This window comes from Nuphar pumila, chromosome 8, assembly GCF_984573655.1.
Source record: "Nuphar pumila chromosome 8, dmNupPumi1.hap1.1, whole genome shotgun sequence".
Lineage (NCBI taxonomy): Eukaryota > Viridiplantae > Streptophyta > Magnoliopsida > Nymphaeales > Nymphaeaceae > Nuphar > Nuphar pumila.
Genome location: NC_143256.1, coordinates 31,674,548 through 31,692,484, shown reverse-complemented (window position 1 = coordinate 31,692,484; position 17,937 = coordinate 31,674,548). Strand labels below are relative to the sequence as shown.

At 36.6% G+C, this 17,937-nt stretch overlaps 1 protein-coding gene across 1 annotated transcript; it reads right to left on the bottom strand.

The window, feature by feature from the left end:
• Positions 1 to 429: 429 nt before the first annotated feature.
• Positions 430 to 6,546, bottom strand: LOC149829877 (NADH dehydrogenase [ubiquinone] 1 beta subcomplex subunit 10-A-like). The gene is made up of 3 exons (XM_090015649.1): positions 6,171 to 6,546; positions 5,980 to 6,025; positions 430 to 612 (listed from the first exon to the last, which is right to left on the bottom strand). The coding sequence occupies exons 1-2, from the start codon at positions 6,454 to 6,456 to the stop codon at positions 6,006 to 6,008; spliced, it is 306 nt and encodes a 101-aa protein (XP_089871775.1). The 5' UTR covers positions 6,457 to 6,546; the 3' UTR covers positions 430 to 612; positions 5,980 to 6,005.
• Between the last annotated feature and the right edge of the window lie 11,391 nt (positions 6,547 to 17,937).

The window sequence follows — 17,937 nt, the reverse complement described above, 5'->3', positions numbered from 1 at the left end:
CCACACAAAACAAACTAAATCTTACCCATAGATCCAGTTCAGCTAATCATATTCCTCGGTGAGGGTTTTCCTTCATCATAAGAAAAAAAACAGGCTGGCCTAACCCTTGAGAGACATAATGCACTTGAATTTTTTTTTGAAAGAACACAATGCACTTGAATTACTTGGCCTATTCTTCCTGGTCAAAATTCATGCAACAAACTAGTCAAAGTAGACTTCGTAATCACTAACCACACTCATGGCCCACGTCCCAAACCAAATCCCCAGTCAGACATTGTTTCAGGAAAAAAAAAGGCGCTTGGGCTAAATATTAAGCCTATCTTTGTCAAAGCCCTAATTTCCTACTAAAAAGTCCAGATCTTGATGAAATTTTGAAAATGAAAAGAAAAAGGAAAACAGCATGCCGCTATTCAATTGTAAAGGGGTTTGATGATGATGACTTTATTTGATAATCTGATATTCATTCTGAATACAGGTTGTGGCTTTGCACAAGCTACTTCAAACAGCCAAGCCAGTCTCAAGGCACTAGAAAAGAGAAATATGCTGGGTGTGAACAATCATCCAAAAAGCAAGGGAATTTGTTTTGTTGTCTTGTCTGCCCATACGATTGACCTGCAAAAAGAGAACAAGAAATAGAACTGAAATACCCAATATTCTACAAGCTCAACGAGGAACTTATTTGATTTTTAGTGGCGTCCAGTTCTTGCGTTCACAGAACAAATGAATGTTTTTCCACAATTGCCCTTTTTCCCTTCTCCCTTTTATTTTGGTGGGGGGCAAGGGAAAACCCTTCCATCACCAACCACACATTGGGAGGCCTCCGATTGGTAAAACCCTTGAGGTGCCCCCATCTCCAGTGACAAACCAAAGTTGCCCCTAACCAAGGAGGAGGAGCCCTGGGTAATTGCTTGTTGAGAAATGACAATGAAAGAATTCATCCAAAAAGCAGAAAAAAAAAAGTGAAAAGATCAGGTGCAATATGATTGCACAAATATTTGTGCATTAAGCACCTGATCACCTTCCATCTTGGGGACACGGCCTGTCAGTTGTGGGGCCCAAGGCCTGATGGAGGGCAACCAGGTGCTTAATGCACAAATATTTGTACAATGATATCGCACCCGGACTAAAAAAAAAGGACATGATAAATAATCTGTTGGCATGTTTAACCTGCAATAAGCAAACAGCAGTACTACCACAGCTTGTTGAATAGCGAACGCTGGACAGAAAATCTTGGTAATAACATATACTAGAAACAATTCTACCGACAAACAAAGTCTCTACGGTAAGATTATCATGTTAATAATCTTAAATATCTATAGTCTTTCTGAGAGATGCTGAAACTAAACTTGATGGTGGAGGTGAATACTCTTCGAAAAATTTTATTATCTTAAAAATAATTGAATCAACCAAAAAGTATCGTGTCTCACACCTCGTAGCAAAATGGTATTGCTGAAAGAACACCATATTGTTGAGAGTGCATTCACTATGATACATGTGAGTGATGTTCCCCTTTATCTTTGGATGGAAGCTTTTCATTCAACTATGCACATTATAAAGCCAATGAAGATTTTGAGTCATAAATCTCCTTACAACACTTCATGTTGATAAAACATTCAGAAATAAATTTGAAGTCAGAGATTATGTTTGCAAATTTGTTGGCTATGCTGATGATTATAAGGAGTTTAGGTGTTATGATGTCAAAAATAAATGCATGAGCATCTCTACGAATGTTATATTTGATAAAACTTGTTTCGAGTATGACTCTAGTGCAGATTAGAGATAGAAGAACGTAGACTATTACTAGCTGAAGATTTGAATGTTGATAAAATTCAAGCATTTGCAGATTATCTTTCAAGGTAACAAGGATGATTCAAAGAACGCGTGGTGTATACAAGAAGAGATAAACGTGCAATGGGTAGCATAAGACATGTGTAGCCATTAGAAGAAGGAGATAATGCAGATGACATTATGAGTCAGCCCCAAATATGCCATAATTAAGGAGATCAGCTAGAGTTAGACATCATGTTGAAAGATGAGTCAGTTATGAGAGTTTCAAGCGTGGATCACCAAGTCTTATGCAAATTGAAAAATAGGAGGAACCGGTTTCTTATACTCAAGCAGCCCAAAATAAAAGGCGGATTGAAGTGATCAATGAAGAAATCAGAGCTTTGCATGAACGTCAAACATGAGAAGTAGTAAAAAGGCCACCCGACAAGAATATGGTAGGATCAAAATTGGCTTATAAAATTAACTATAAACCTGATGAAAATATAGGGAGATATAAAGCATGATTAGTAGCAAAGGGTTTCACACAAGATCATGGCATGGATTACGAAAAAATCTTCAGTACAATGGTGAAGTTGGGAATCATTCGGATTATTGTATCGCTAGCTATCAATCATGGTTGGGTGTTGAATCAACTTGATATGGAAAATGTGTTCCTCCATGGACATCTAAAGGAGGAAGTTTATATGGAGCAGCCACCTGGTTATAGTGAAAGTGATCCCAAGTCATTACGTGTATAGATTAAAGAGAAGTATACACAGATTGACATAGGTTTCTCGCTCTTGGTTTGAGAGATTTCTTCAGAGATTCGGAAGCATGGATTTTATAGATCACCTCTCGATCACTCTCTATTTATTCATAGAGGAAAACATTATATAATTGTTCTATTTATCTATGTGGATGATGATATTATTGTCACAAGTAGTTCAGAAAGGCATCTCAAAGAAATCAAAGAGGTGCTAAGTAGACGCTTTAAGATAAAAGACCTTGGCCTACTTAAGTATTTCTTGGGTGTTAAAGTAGATAGAAGAGAAGATGGGATGGTCTTAACCCAATATAAATACACAGTTGATCTCCTACATAAAACATGTATGAGTGATTGTAAGCATTTGCTAACTCCTATTTCATACATCAATGTCTCAGTGCAAGCAATGGAGACATATGAGGATCCCACAAAGTATAGTGGGAATGCTACAATATTTGCATTTACTCTACTAGATGTGACATATGTCATGAATCAAGTTTCTCAGTTTATGCATCAACCAAGGTCTGATCATATGAAAGATGTAAAAAAGATTTTGAGTTATCTGAAAATAACATTAGGTGATGGGTTGTTCTATAAGAGGTCACAAGGAGAAGACATTCTTGTTGAGTCATGAAAATGACCACCTCGATAAGTTTTGATTATTCCAAACATAAAAGAATCAAAGTACCAACTTATGCAGAAATGAACTCAAAGTGATGCACACAAGGATATTTTTTAAGAAGTTCTAATGAGGACATGAAGTTTGTTGAAAGGCTCAGACATGCTCAAAGGTCAGTAATGTAGAGGCTTGGACATGCTCAATGGACAACAAAGAAGGCGCGAATGTATTTTGTCTTGTTTTAGATCGTATGTAAAAGAGTCTGGAATTCTGTCTCAGACCTAGACATTTCTATTAGAATATGTCTAGATTAAGAAAATTATTTTTTTGACAAATTATTTTTTATTACAAAATTATATAATATATGTATTTTTGTTCACATGTTTTTATTTTAGATATTCTGATTCATGTGTTTATAATAAAAGAAAAAGAGAGAGATCTGTGTTCACGTGTTTAAAAAGAAATTCATTTTTTTAGGGAAAGATGTTTCTTTTTCAAAGGATTTTAAGAAAGACATTTTTTGGAGAATAAAATAATTTCTTAAGAGACATTGAAACAGTTTGAAAGAAGAAGGCGTTGAAGACATTTTGAAAAAAAAAAAGACAAAATTGAAAAAGACAAACAAATTGAAAAATACAAGTTTTAAGAGAGAAAGACCTTTTGAGTTTTCAGTGAAACAAATATTGAGAGAAACTACTTTTGATTTGTTTTAAGAGAAACCTTTTGGAAAAAGAGACGTTGAAACGGCTTTTAGATAGAGGTATTTGAGAATGACATTTTTTTATATGATATTTTTTAAAAGAGTAGTATTGAATTTTGAGAAAATCTGTTTTAGAAAAAGACGTTGAAGGCAGCTATCTTTTGAATTTTTTATTGTTAGAATTCAAAAGTTTATCTCATTTCTAAATTAACGTTGGAGAGTTATTGTGACTATTAAACCTTGGTCAGAAAATTTTCAAAATGACTTTAAGTCAGTTAACTTCTAAACTTTGTGTCTGTTAGACTTTAGTCAAATTTTTTTAAGACTGTTTTTCAAAACTGACATTGGGACAGTCAAAGGTTTGACTGTTGGAGCTTGGTCAGAAATTTTTCAAAAAGAAGTTTGGACAGGTTGTGACTGTTGGTGCTTGGTTAGAAAATTTTCAAAAAGACATTGGAAGGTTGTGATTGTTAGAGTGATGACCTTTCCTTCTCTTTAAATAGTCATTATGGTTCTTTTTTTTTAACAGTTAGATACAATTTTTTTAAGGAAAAAAAAATTATGTTCTCATTCTCACTGCAGTGCTGAAAACGTTATTGTGCTCCAACTCTATTTAGCCTACTATTTTCATTGAGAACTCAAGATTTCAAGGCTTATAGGATTTGGGTTGAAGTATTCAACTTCAACAACGGTTTCTAAAAGGTTTCTCTTGTTATGATAAACAACAAGTTTGATTTTTCTGTTTTATTCAGGCAGATATATTTCTTTGATGAGGGTGTTCGTCAAAGGTTGTGTATTGGCTTGATCTTGCGCCAGGTTAAGCAAGATTGGTTTAGTGAAATCTTAAGCGGGTTGCTTAAGAACTGGATGTAGGTCTGGGTTAGACTGAACCAGGATAATATAGTGTGTTACGTGTGGTTTATTTTCATTTGCAATTTTTTTTATTCTGCGATTATCCTTGAAGAGCACTATTCAGCCCCGCACTAGTGTTCGTTGCCTATCAATCCAAGGTTCGTCTAGAAGTGATCTAACCATCGAACTAGCAACCATGGAAACTGTTGGATCTTCACACAATTCACTGCAGGGCACTCCACCACCTGACCACCCTTCTTTGATGGCACAAACTATGGGTACTGGAAGAACAGAATGACGATATATCTTGTTCTATTATTACCCCAGTTTTGTATTTTATTGTATGTCATTGATGCAGGGGTATTTTTGTAACTGGAAATCATGTAACTGTTTAGTAATATATACAGCTATAACCCCACGACTTCCCACATTGGGAATCGTGAGTTTCAGCCCCTCTTTTCATCCTCTTCTCTTTCTCAACTACATAGGAGATCTGGAATCAAATCCGATGCGCATTCTTACATTTATCTTATTATGCATGGCTATGTGTCATGTGAATACATGAAATCTAGATACAGTTATACTCCACGCTTCTCAATATATATCTTACCTACATTAAAAAGGCATATGAAATGTGTTCCGCTAGAATGTCATTTCTATGAATATATTGAACGAATTATGATAAAGGCTCCACTGAAAATAGCTAGAACTATAACAAGAATTTGCAACAAACTGAATGGTGTTTTACAGAAACAGCACATGAAGAAACGATCAAAGAAAAAAGAAAAACTAGATTACACAAGCATGGGCGTGATTACCATGAGTAGATGAGGGAAACATGCAGTGTTCAAGACAGACCAGAAATGATAGTAGGAAAGCTCAAACTTTCGCACGCACGAGAAACCATCCATTGAAGCACTCCCTGGGGTAGACAGGGATATCGAAACCCATCAACCGGTCGAAAAAAACAAATCAAGATGAAAAACTTAAAACAATATCGAGCACCCTTATGGTCCCCATGTCATGATGACAATAATGCAGTGCATGCAGATACGCCTGCAACAATCTCAATCACCAAGAATAGCTAAAATTACTACCGGAGATCTACCAAATAATCGATCAAATTAAGTGACACACAGCACAAGAAGAAGCAAGAGGAAAAACAAACCATTCTGTGAATAAACCAAACAACATCGAATTTCAACAATTAACAGAAACCAAACACCACCAAGAAACCGATCAAAATCAAGATGGGGCAATCGCGCAAATGACACATACCCTTCAAAAGCACAAACTCCAATCGATCATTCCGAGGCCTTTGGACCTAACCATCAACACCCACAAAATGGAAAAAACCATCAAGAAAAATCGAAAAAACGGAACACCCACCGAATCCAAATTCGTGCAAAAACCAGAAATTTTTGCCGAAAAGGGGAAATGGGCATCGAAGAAAAGAAAAAGAGGACTACCGTGGAGCTCGAGGGGGCGGGCATCTTTGTTCCAGCCGACGCCGCGGGTGGCGTCAAGGTACTGCTGGACGAGGTGGCGGCACTTCTGGAGGTGGTTGACGCCTTCGATGCGGTAGCACCACTTGAGCTTCTCCCTGATGATCTTGGCGGTCTCGATGTGGATCCACTTCTCCCTCACGAGGTACTCCCTCTGCTCCAGGAACGCCACCGGGTCGGCGTACGGGTTGTTGGGGTCGAAGTCATCGGGCGGCCCCTCGTCGAATTTCACCCCGCCCTTCCTCACCATCTTCTTCTTCTTCTTCTTCTTCTTCTTCTTCCTCCCAACGTGAAGGAAAAATACTCAAACGACCCCTAAGGGTAGGATCCGAGAACTGGAAATATGAGGGAGAGAGAGAAAGAGAGAGTTAAGTGACGTCCATTTCAGCTGTCGCGTTTGGATAAAAGGTTCAAGGGAATTCACAACAGATTTCGGAGTTTGGGGATACGGGTTTGGTGAGATATCCGAATGGGAAGAATCCGTTTAGTTGGTTATGGGTTAGAACCATGGAACCTCAAATGAAAGCCCAGCAGAATGGGAAGATATAATGTTTGTTTGGCACAAATAAGAATCCTTCTCTCACCATTGTGGGACAGACTCATTTCTCATTTGTACCCATTTCTCACGTACAAGCAAACATGAGAAAATTTGTTAGTGATATTTGAAATCACATTTGAGGCAATTTTATTCAGTTGGTCACATGACTCACATGTAGTGATGAACAGTCACAACTGAGAAAGTAGAAGTTGTGATACCTACTTTCACAAGATTGAGGCAAAAACAATCGCAGCTGTCAATCACAATAACAACTTATTATTTTTTTCATGTTTCACTGACCTTGTAAAAGTTCTGTGATTGTGATTTACAATCACAAGATCTAGAGAGAATCCAAGAATCACAGGGCATTGCAAGCATGCCCCTCTTGTGATTCCAATCAGATTGTCCACTTTGTGATTTGGAATGTCATGAGATGCAAGCATACGTGCACTAGTTCGAGAAGGATCCCAACCTTAGATGCTATTTCCGGATAAAAATTTACATCGAGCAAGGACAAAGAGATAAGTTTTCCAACCCACAATGGCTGCTCCTATTCATGACATCGCCAAACTCTGTATAAAACAGGTCTTTTGCAAAAAAACTTTGAATTTTTTTTCCCCATTTTGAAATGAGAGCAAAACTCTTTTTCTATCTCCTTTTTATGTTCTTTTTCGTTTTTCTAAATTCAAAACATTTTTAAGCAAGTGAATCTTTGCCATGTTACATGTTCGGTGATCCTAAATGTTTAACCATTGTTGTAGATGTGAACAGGTTGGATTCAAACATATATGTGCAAAAACTAAGTTGGATCTAATTGGATATCGGATATTATAATAGGGTTCCAAATTACAATTAGATGCCTACCGTTTTTGGATCCAGACATGGGAAATAGCCTAACCAGATTTGAACTATTATCCTGTTATAACTTGAAAAGCATAATTTGCCTGAGGGTTCCTGTACTTCCAATCATATAAAAAAATTCATGCAATCGATTTGAAGCATCAAACCGAGTGGGAGGATATTGGAGATTGTCTTTCCCCTGTTTGGAGAGAAATATAAGTAGAAACTATGTATAGGAAAAATGTACCCATCAATCACCTTAAAATGGAGAATTCACAAATCTTTCTCTAAACCTTTCGTTTATTGGCCAAGTCGGTGGAAAATCATCCAAGTCAAAGATCTATTTGGCCCATAGTTATCAAAAGCGCCTCCCTAAGGTAGGCACGCTTCCTCCGGATCGCGCTTCTGAAGTGGGAAACACCACCCAAAAAAGGGAAGTGTGGGAAAAATTCACTTCTCATTTGGGGGAGGATTGTGTTTCCCAGTCGTTTCTCTTTCGCTTCCCCATGTTTCTCCCTCGCTTTTCTCTTGTTTTTTGTGTTGTTTATGCTATCATTAATTTTTTTTTCCACTTGTTTCTCCTTCATTTCCCTCCCTTCCAAAATGAATCTTCACGCTTACTTTTTTTACACTTGCTTTCACTTGATACATCGCTTTCTGTATCCATTTTGCTTTCTGACAACTATGGTTTGGACAGCGAGTCAAGCTGAGCTGGAGCTAAATGACCCTAGTTCGTGCTGGCTCCCTTAAGATACATTGTTTCAAAACTAGAAGTAATGGCGTTTCAAGTCTAAACTTATTGAGCTAAGTTTGAGTTGACCAGGTTTAGAAAAAATAACATTGTTCCAATGATGGAAGTAATAGGATTTGAACTTTGAACATATCCTTGCAAGCCAACACTTCAACTGTTTGTTTTGCACTAGATTTCTCTAATATAAAGTATATTTGGAATATATTGTTGGCATAGTCGCACATACATTGTCGAAATGTAAATGTGTACATGTGGACACCATGAAGTGATGTGCGGGTGCTCAGCGTTCTCCTCAGCCTATCGATGCCCACGATGAGCCCAGGTCTTAGGTCGATGGTGAGCAGGACCTTAAACCCAATAGAAAATTTCCTGAATGTAGGCAATGAGGGTGTTTGGCTGATGTCATTCATCATACGTACAACCCAAACTCCTTTATATAATGGGAGATAGGGGATGGTTACCAAAGGCGTAGCTAGGGGGGGCAGGACTGGGTTGTAGCCCAGTTCTGCCTCCCGAAACAGTTAATTTTTTTTTTTTTAAAGCCCAGTCCTAGCCCAACCCTGATTCCATATGAAATAGATTTTTATCCATTTTTGTAGCCCAACCCAGCCCTGACTGCAGCAAATAGTTTAATTCGTCCATATGAAATAGATTTTTATTAATAATTATAGCAATCTTTTATTTTATCTCAAAAAAAAAAATTCTGGGGCGCTGCCCCCAAACCCCCAACTATCACACACATTTTTTTTTCTACACCCCTGTTTGCCCCCCCCCTCACATGAATCCTAGCTACGCCACTGGTGGTTACGTGAATGTGGTCTCGTAACTCCCACCCCACTAACTTCCCTCTAAACAACCCACTGGACTCAGACCCAAAATGTCCAATATTCTCTCACTTGACCCATTGACACTAAAAGTGCACTAAATCAAGGTTTATACCGTTATCTCGATTTAATTCTTTATGTGGGTTCAGATGCTATCATGTATCAAAAGAATGAATCATATGAGTCATGGAGATGAACACCTCTTTATAAAATGTCATATTTCTATATACTACAATACAATTCATTATCAATGTTTTAGCATGTTAAGATTACATTTATGAATAGGTGAGTCTCTAACCCATTCTATTGGTCCTTTAATATTGATATTTTGCTATTCTCTCTAACCATATAAGAGATCCTTTATATAAAATCAACAATATATTATCCCATTAATATTGTTATTCTATTATTCTCTCTAACCATATGAGAGATTCTTTATACAAAATCAACAATACACAAAGCTATAGAGAATCAATTCATTTTCACAAATATGATCACATATAATGTATTGTCATACATCAGAAGGAATAAAAAAGACTCATCTCCTTTACATGTTGGGAATACAATCCCGGTGCTAACCCTTTAGTAAGGGGATCGACAGTCATTTTCTTCATTCCAATTGTATCAATACATATTAGATGATTCTCAGTCATTTCTTTAACAACAAAATATTTTAACTCCGTGTGTCGACATGAGGTTGAACTCTTTTTGTTATTTGAAAATGACACGACTGCTTCATTATCACAAAAGATCTTTAGTGGTCTCTCAATAGAGTCCACAATACCAAGACCCATAATGAAGTTTCTTATCTAAATGGCCTGTGACAAAGTCTCGTAAAGGGCAATAAATTCTGCCTCCATGGTATAAGCAACAGTTATAGACTGCTTTCCACTTTTCCATGAGACAGTACCACATGCTAATAGGAAGATGTATCCAGTAGTGAATTTTCTACTATCGAGAGATCCTCTTAAGTTTGCATCAGAGTATCCAATGACCTCTAGGTGGTCAATCTTTCTGTAGATCAACATGTAGTCCTTCATTCCTTGTAAATAGCGCATGACCTTCTTCACTGCCTTTCAGTGCACAATGCCGGGATTTGACTGATATCTACAAAGCATTCTCACAACAAGTGTTATATCAAGTCGTGTACAGGTCTGCGCATACTCCAAACTCTCAACCAATGAAGCATATGGGACAATTGCCATCTGAGCATTTTCATTATCATCCTGAGAACAATCCTTTAAGCTTAATTTATCCTCTTTCACTATGGGTGCCGAACTAGTAGAACAATTTTCATCTCATATCTTTTAAGAACCTTAAGGATATAGGATTTTTGAAAGAGGTCAATGACACCCTTAGTTCTGTCATGACGGATCTCGATTCCAATGACATATGTGGCATCATCCATGTCCTTTATATCAAAATGAGAAGAAAGAAAATCTTTTGTCTCATATAATAGACTCAAATCATTAGTTGCAAGAAGAATATCGTCAACATATAAAACTAAAATTATAAACTTAATCCCACTAGTCTTAATGTAAATGGACTGATCAACAATGTTTTTAGTGAATCTAAAGTTTATAATTACCTGATTGAAGTTTTTATACCACTAGCAGAAGGCATGTTTAAGTTCATAAATTGACTTCTTTAATTTGCAAACTAAATGATTCGAGTCATCTACACTGAAACCAGGAGATTGTTGCATGTATACCTCTTCTTTCAGATCCCTATTCAGGAAGGCAGTTTTCACATCCATTTAATGTAGCTCTAAATCAAAATGAGCTAGAAGGGCCATGATTATCCTCAACGATTCCTTAGTTGAGACAGAAGAAAAAATCTCATTATAATCAATGATGTCTATTTGTGTGAAATCTTTGCAACAAGCCTAGCCTTGTACCTCTCCACTTCACCTTTAGAGTCAATTTTGGTCTTATAGATCCACTTACAACTAACAGGTCTAACTCCATCAGGTCGATGTACAAGATCCCACACTTGGTTCTCTGCCATAAAGTCATGCTCTTCTTTCATGGCATTGATCTAATGTGTTGATCTTTCATTTTCAATGGCTTCTGCTAATGTGAAAAGATCATCATCAATATCTATAAAATTATTAAACTCTTGCAAATACACCACATAGTTCAAATAGATAGCAGATTTTCTGGGTCTCGTAGACCTCCTTACAAGTACTACAAGTGGTTCAAAATAAACTTATGTATCTTGTTGTTATTGTTGTATATCCTCATCAATAATTGGCTCTATTTGGGATTGATGTTCATTGACCGAACTTTCCCTGACATTATCGAAAGGAACAATGACAATAAAAACTAAGTCTTTATCCTTAGCAGGTATGAAACATGAATCTTGCATTTCCTCAAAATCAATATTTTGAGATGCATCTATCACATTCTCTTGAAATCTCACTTTATCTGTTTCCACTATCTGTGGTATATGAGATGGACAATAAAACCTAAAGTTGTTTGACCTTTCTAGATAACCAATGAAAAATCCACTAGTCGTCTTAGGATCAAACACTTTTATATGTGGGTTATACAATTTAGCTTCAGCTGGACATCCCTATATACGCATATATTACAAAGAAGGTTTTCTATCTATCCATAACTCATAAAGAGTCTTCTGAACAACCTTCATAGGAACCTTATTCAAAATATGAGTTGTTGTTCTAAGAGCTCTACCCTACAAGGTCAAGAAAAGGTTTGAGTGATTCAACATCACTCGAACCATTTTTTTAAGCGTACGATTTTTCTTTCAACTACACCATTCTGGTAAGTACTACCAGGCATGGTATACTGAGATATAATGTCTTTTTCTTTTAAAAATCACGCTAATGGCTCTTCCTTTTGTTCCATCTCAATGAAACGAGCATAATATTCGTCACCTCTATCAGACTTGACAACCTTAATAACTTCACGGGTTTGTTTCTCTACTTCTTTTTTAAAGTCCTTAAAAACCTGAAAGACTTCTGATTTTTCAAATAATAAGTAGACATACATATACCATGAGTAATCGTCTATAAAGGTAACAAAATACTTTTCACCCGTATAACACGATGAAAAAATGTCGCAAACATTCGTATGCACTATCTTCAACTTTTCATTATTGCATTTGGCATCTTTCTTATATGTATTAGACTGCTTAGCCTTTATGCAGTCAACACATGGCTCTATATTTTTAAAATCAAGGGATCCAAGAATTCCTTCTTTCACAAGTCTTTGGACTCTCACTTTTGAGATATGTCCTAGCCTTCGATGCCAAAGCATATAGGATTGATCTTTTCCTTTAGACCACGTTTATTGTCAATCAATGTGTTCTCAACAGAATGAGATTCCTGAATTTGAAATTTGGTTTTTAACTTATACAAATCATCACACACATATGCAAAACCTACATTAATAAAATTTGTAATAATAGCAAGCTTGGAGTTTTCAAATTTAAAACTAAAACCAAACTTATCAAGTTTTGAAATTGAAATCAGGTTCCAACTATAGGATGGAACATAAAATGTATCAACTAAATCCAAAATGAATCCTGATTCCAACAATACTCTACAGGTCCCAACGTTCTTGACATGCAAACGCATCTTATTTTCTGAGAAGATGCTTTTTCCATACTCTGTTGGATTTCTTTTGTTCAGAAATGCCTGCAACGAGTTGGCAATGTGCATAGTGCCACCAGAATCAATCTACCAACTATGCAATAAAACATAAATCAAATTTCACTCATGAGAAACAAATGCCTTATTACTTTTTATTTTTGAGCAATTTCTTATGCTTCAAGCAGTTCACCTTCTTATGCCCCTTTTTACAGAAGAAACACTTTATAGAAAAGTCTCCTGCCTGGGATTTGGCTTTCGCTTGAGAGTTAAAACTCTCCCAGAGGCCTTCTTGTTCTTCCTTTTGAAGGAACGTTTTTTTACCCCAACCTCTATTTTTCCTTATGAGAGGCCATATGTGTACTCGGCACCCTCTTTCCCTTCAGTCTCCCCTCTTCTTCAACACATTCGAATAATAGGTCATTAAAAGACTACTCATCGTTATGTGTGTTGTAGGAGATTTTGAAGGGTTCATATTCAGTTGGCGATGAGATCAAAATCAGGTGGACCAAGAAAGAATCAGAAATGGTGAACTTCATGTCATTCAGTTGAGATGCAGTATTCTTTATTTTCAAAATATGCTATCGGATGTGACTATCACTGATATATTTCATAGATACCAATTTGGACATGAGCGTACTAGCCCTTGCCTTATTAAAACTGATAAATTGAACCTCAATGGCTCTCAAAATTTTCTTTACTATCCAACAGTGAGGAATGGCATCTTGAATATTCTTAGCCACTCAAGATTGCAAAAATAATAGGCTAAGTCTGTTCAAGCACTTTCACTTCTCAGATGCAGCCTTCTATTCAGTTGTGCTCTACTCTGTAAGAGCGGGAGGTTCCTCAGTTCTAAGAGCCAAATCAAGATCCATATAACCCAGAGTGAATAACACTATTTTTTTCAGTCTAAAAAATTAGATTCATCTAAAAGGGGAATGTTACTAGAACCGTCGATAAGAAAAGAACATGTTACAACAAGGAACGAAAGATAAAACTTTATTATTGTTCAGATGAGACTTGTGATGAAAAGGTAAAAAGTGAGACCCTTTATTATTCACTTTTCTGAGACAAGCATAGTTGAGCCATTATCGTTCCACTTTGGTGGAAACGACAATACTCATAGTTGCTTCGTTTTTTCAATTCACAAGAAATTGACTTCAGTTGGTGAAACTAGCAGATCATGTAACCAGAGGTAATTCAGTACTATACATTTGGGTACGAACATGCTTCATAGGCTGAAATACACATCTACTATTACACCATGTGTGAATTTGGAAAACAACAACCTACTTTTGGGTAGAATCATTGTTTAATAAAGTCACATGCAATCATAATAATGAATCTTAATACGGTTCAAAGAATCCAAAATCAATACAACTCAGATCATTTTGGTGATTGCATGAATCAATCAATCAAGATCTTTTATCGAAATTATATTTGTATTATGGAGCATGCCCATGCACACATATTAATGCATGTATATTCATGACAAAATATACTTATATCATCAAAATATAAATTCATGCTTCAACTTATATGCATAAACTAATTTTGATGATAAAATGTCATGAATTTAGCCATAATTCATGCTTAAAAATATTATGCATAACTTAACCAATACAAAACACATGAATTAACATGAATAAGTCATGCTTTCTTAACTATGAATACTTATAAGACATGAAAAATGACAAAAACAAACTCATAAGGGTAAAACCTGGGGTCCTCAAAGTTGGAACCAGTCTAAAAACACCCAAAATTGGTCTAAAATGGCTGTGAACCGGTCATCTAAGGGTTTGAACCGATTCTGGACCAAATGAACCAGTGCAAAATATAAACAAAAGCTCATAAAACCCTATAACCAAATGAGAAAATCCATGTCTTTTCATGCATTTATGAAAACAAGGTCTCTACATCTTGAAACCGATAAAAACTGTAAGAAACTGATAAAAAATGACTCTGAACCGGTCTAAAAAAGGGATGTATCGATCACTGATCTGGTTCAGGTTTAAATAGTGCCTGGACCCTGTTATGGATCCTATCTGATCTAAATAGGATCTGGGTCTGACCCGATCCACATCGATGTGTGGCAGCTCAAACGTAGAGCCTTGTTTGATTAAGCAGTGCCAGCGGATCAGAGGATGTTGCCTTTGGAGACTTGATTAACCCATGCGGGGGTGCGTGTGAGTTAGGGCTAATTCCTCCAGGGATCAGTTTAGGTGGTTCCAACCGAGTATGGTGACTCGGGGCTAGGCAAGAGAATACCTAGGCACTAACGAATGAGTCTAGGTGGTGCTCTTCGCTATGGTATTCAATCATCAACTGGTCTTCGAACTGGGGGGCGCAAGGTCTTGTTCCTTTAGTGGCAAGGTTTTGCTGTGTCGTGCGCATGGAGCCGCAATACGCTTCATGGCATGCAAGGCTAAGGAAAGTTTGCGCCCCTTTCGAAAGTGATAGCTGATATGGGACAACTATGTACTAAGCGGCATGGACTAGATCGAATTCGCATTTAAAGATGCACTTGATTAGCTTTCTCTAGGTAGTTGCACACAAGGTGGTGCGCAAGGCCAATGAAAATGATTCAACACATGAAAAAGTGTTGGTGCGTGGCCTTTGGCTGTTAGACTGACCAAACTGGGCAGTCTGACGCGTTGCGAGTTTGCAAAAAAATTCTATGCCCGTGATAAATTGGTCTGAGCACCCGCACATCACTTCATGGTGTCTATAGGTACGCATTTACATTTTGGCAATGTATTTGTGAATACACCAACATTGGGTTATAGGCCCACGATGAGACCAGGCCTTAGATCGATGGTATGCAAGACCCTAAACCCAATAGGAAATTTCCTGAATGTGGGCAATGAGGGTGTTTGGCTGATGTCTCTTATCATACGTACAATCTAAACCCCTTTATATAATGGAAAATAGGGGTGGTTACATGAATGTTGTCTCTCCACATTCACGTAACTCCCAGCCCACTAACTATCCACTAACTTCCCTCTGAATAGCCCACTAACTGTGTCAAACCGAGTCACCTTATGGGTTGGACCCAGACCCAAAATGTCCAACATATATAGATTACTATTTACAAGTATGTATAAGCTTGAGCCTAGCTGAATACCTATTTTTTGCGTTTGGCTTGTCAAAACTATGTTACAACTTCAAACAAGCTCTTTATGAACCAAGCACGAGCTGAACCATGAGCAACTCACTTCATTTCCCAAGACTGTTTTAAAGGAGGTTTCATTGGATCAACCCAGTTTGAACTGCAACATACTTGAAAATTTCAGTGGAATAACAATGAATCTTGAGTTGTCCGTACCAAGTTTTAACTAATCATCTGGTTGGTTCATGCTTGAACAAAATTTGGTTCATGGCTGAACTAGTACAACCTTCTGGTTGAAACATTGAGATATATACAATTTTGTTTAGTGAATCTCTAGTGGCATAAGTGGGCCAGGTAAAGTCACACCATCTTAACAAAGAAGTTAGTTGGCCACTTAAGGGATGTTTGTTTTGTTGGAATACATGGTAAGATAGGATAAAAAAAATAACTTATAAACTTTACAATTTTTAAATACTATAAAAAATATTATTAATTGAGTATGACATTATAGAATTTTATTACTTTGTTTTATGATAAATAAATATCTCTTTTTATTTATTTAAAATAATCATAATAATAAAATTAGTTATGCACTTCTGTACATCATCCATATAACAAATCAATTTAAATATGCAAATAAAATTTTCATGATAAATCAGTATTCTAAATTAGTATATATGATCATAAATAATCAATTAAATATGTAAGCTTTTCTAGATGTATCAAATTTCAAATAATTGACACTTTAAGTTAGAAACATGGAATCATAATCAACAATCATAAATATAATTTTAAATAAGATCAAACTTATCTAAATAAGCAATTGAATCTGTCAAAATAGAAACTGTTTAATTATTATGTAATTTCAGATATGACAGAGGAGGAATTTGCTTTTAGCTTAAACATACAGAATTTAAATAATTGAATAAGTTTTCAACACATCAAAAATTACTGAATTCTGATATACAGTTGCAAAATTATGGCTTTTGTAAAATGACTATGTCAAGTGCTATCTAATTTCGGGTATGATCCGACCCAAATATATGTATAGGATCAAGCACGAATTTGAACAAATAATATACATAAATTAATAATAACATCAAACAAGAGAGAAAGAGAAAGCATATCTTTCACCATTGAAAGACTCTCATATCCATGTCAATTGAAAAAGAAAGAAACAATAAGGCACAAGACTAGATCAACTTACTTTAACTTAAACCATCAGCAAAATAGAATCAGACTCAAGCTTTTGTTAAGATCTGAACTCCTAGAGAGGATGGTACTACATATTTTGGTGAGTTGAACCTAAGGCACGACTCTAGAGAGAGGTGTGCACCATGAGTAGGAGGGGCATGCAACGTTGTGGGAGAGAGAGAGTCATCTCTCCTGATCAGTTACATAGTGAAACGTGAGGTGGATGGGGGGTCAATGGCAAGGGAAGAAGAAAAGGTGTTCCCTTTGAGTCTATAACGGGCGTGGAAGAGATGCGAGAGAGAAATACATTCTTTCAACGAAGAAGAATAAGATAAAAAAACAAAGCTTAGAGAAATCTCTGAATAAACTTCATTAAAAATAAACTAGGTATGATACATCTATATATAGATTTTCAGGAGGATAAAATAGTAAAATACACAGACACAATCCCATACCCTAGATAGGAGTACGAGGGGCATCCCACTAGAGTCTCGGCCTGAGCAGGACTCCAGGTTGGGCGAGTTTCTTTAGAATGGATTCTGGGGTTGGGCAGATCTTTCAAATTGGATCCTAACTTGGGAGAATTTAGGGCTAGTGCAGATTATCTGGGTCAGACCTGGAGTAAGAAAGGGTTTGTAACAATTTACTCCTCTTAAACATGCATTGCCCTCAAGACAAGAACTCTGAGTACTGTTACAGCCATTTGGTCTTCCTCCCCTCGTGGATCAAACACCAAGGTAAGATATTCCTCCTTCGTTGTAAGCCAACCATCTAAGTGGCAGCTTGTCAATTGTACCAAGTGTTGCCTTGAGCACATAATGTGCATTGGGTTGTTGTAACCTCACCAATGACTTGTTGCAGCAAA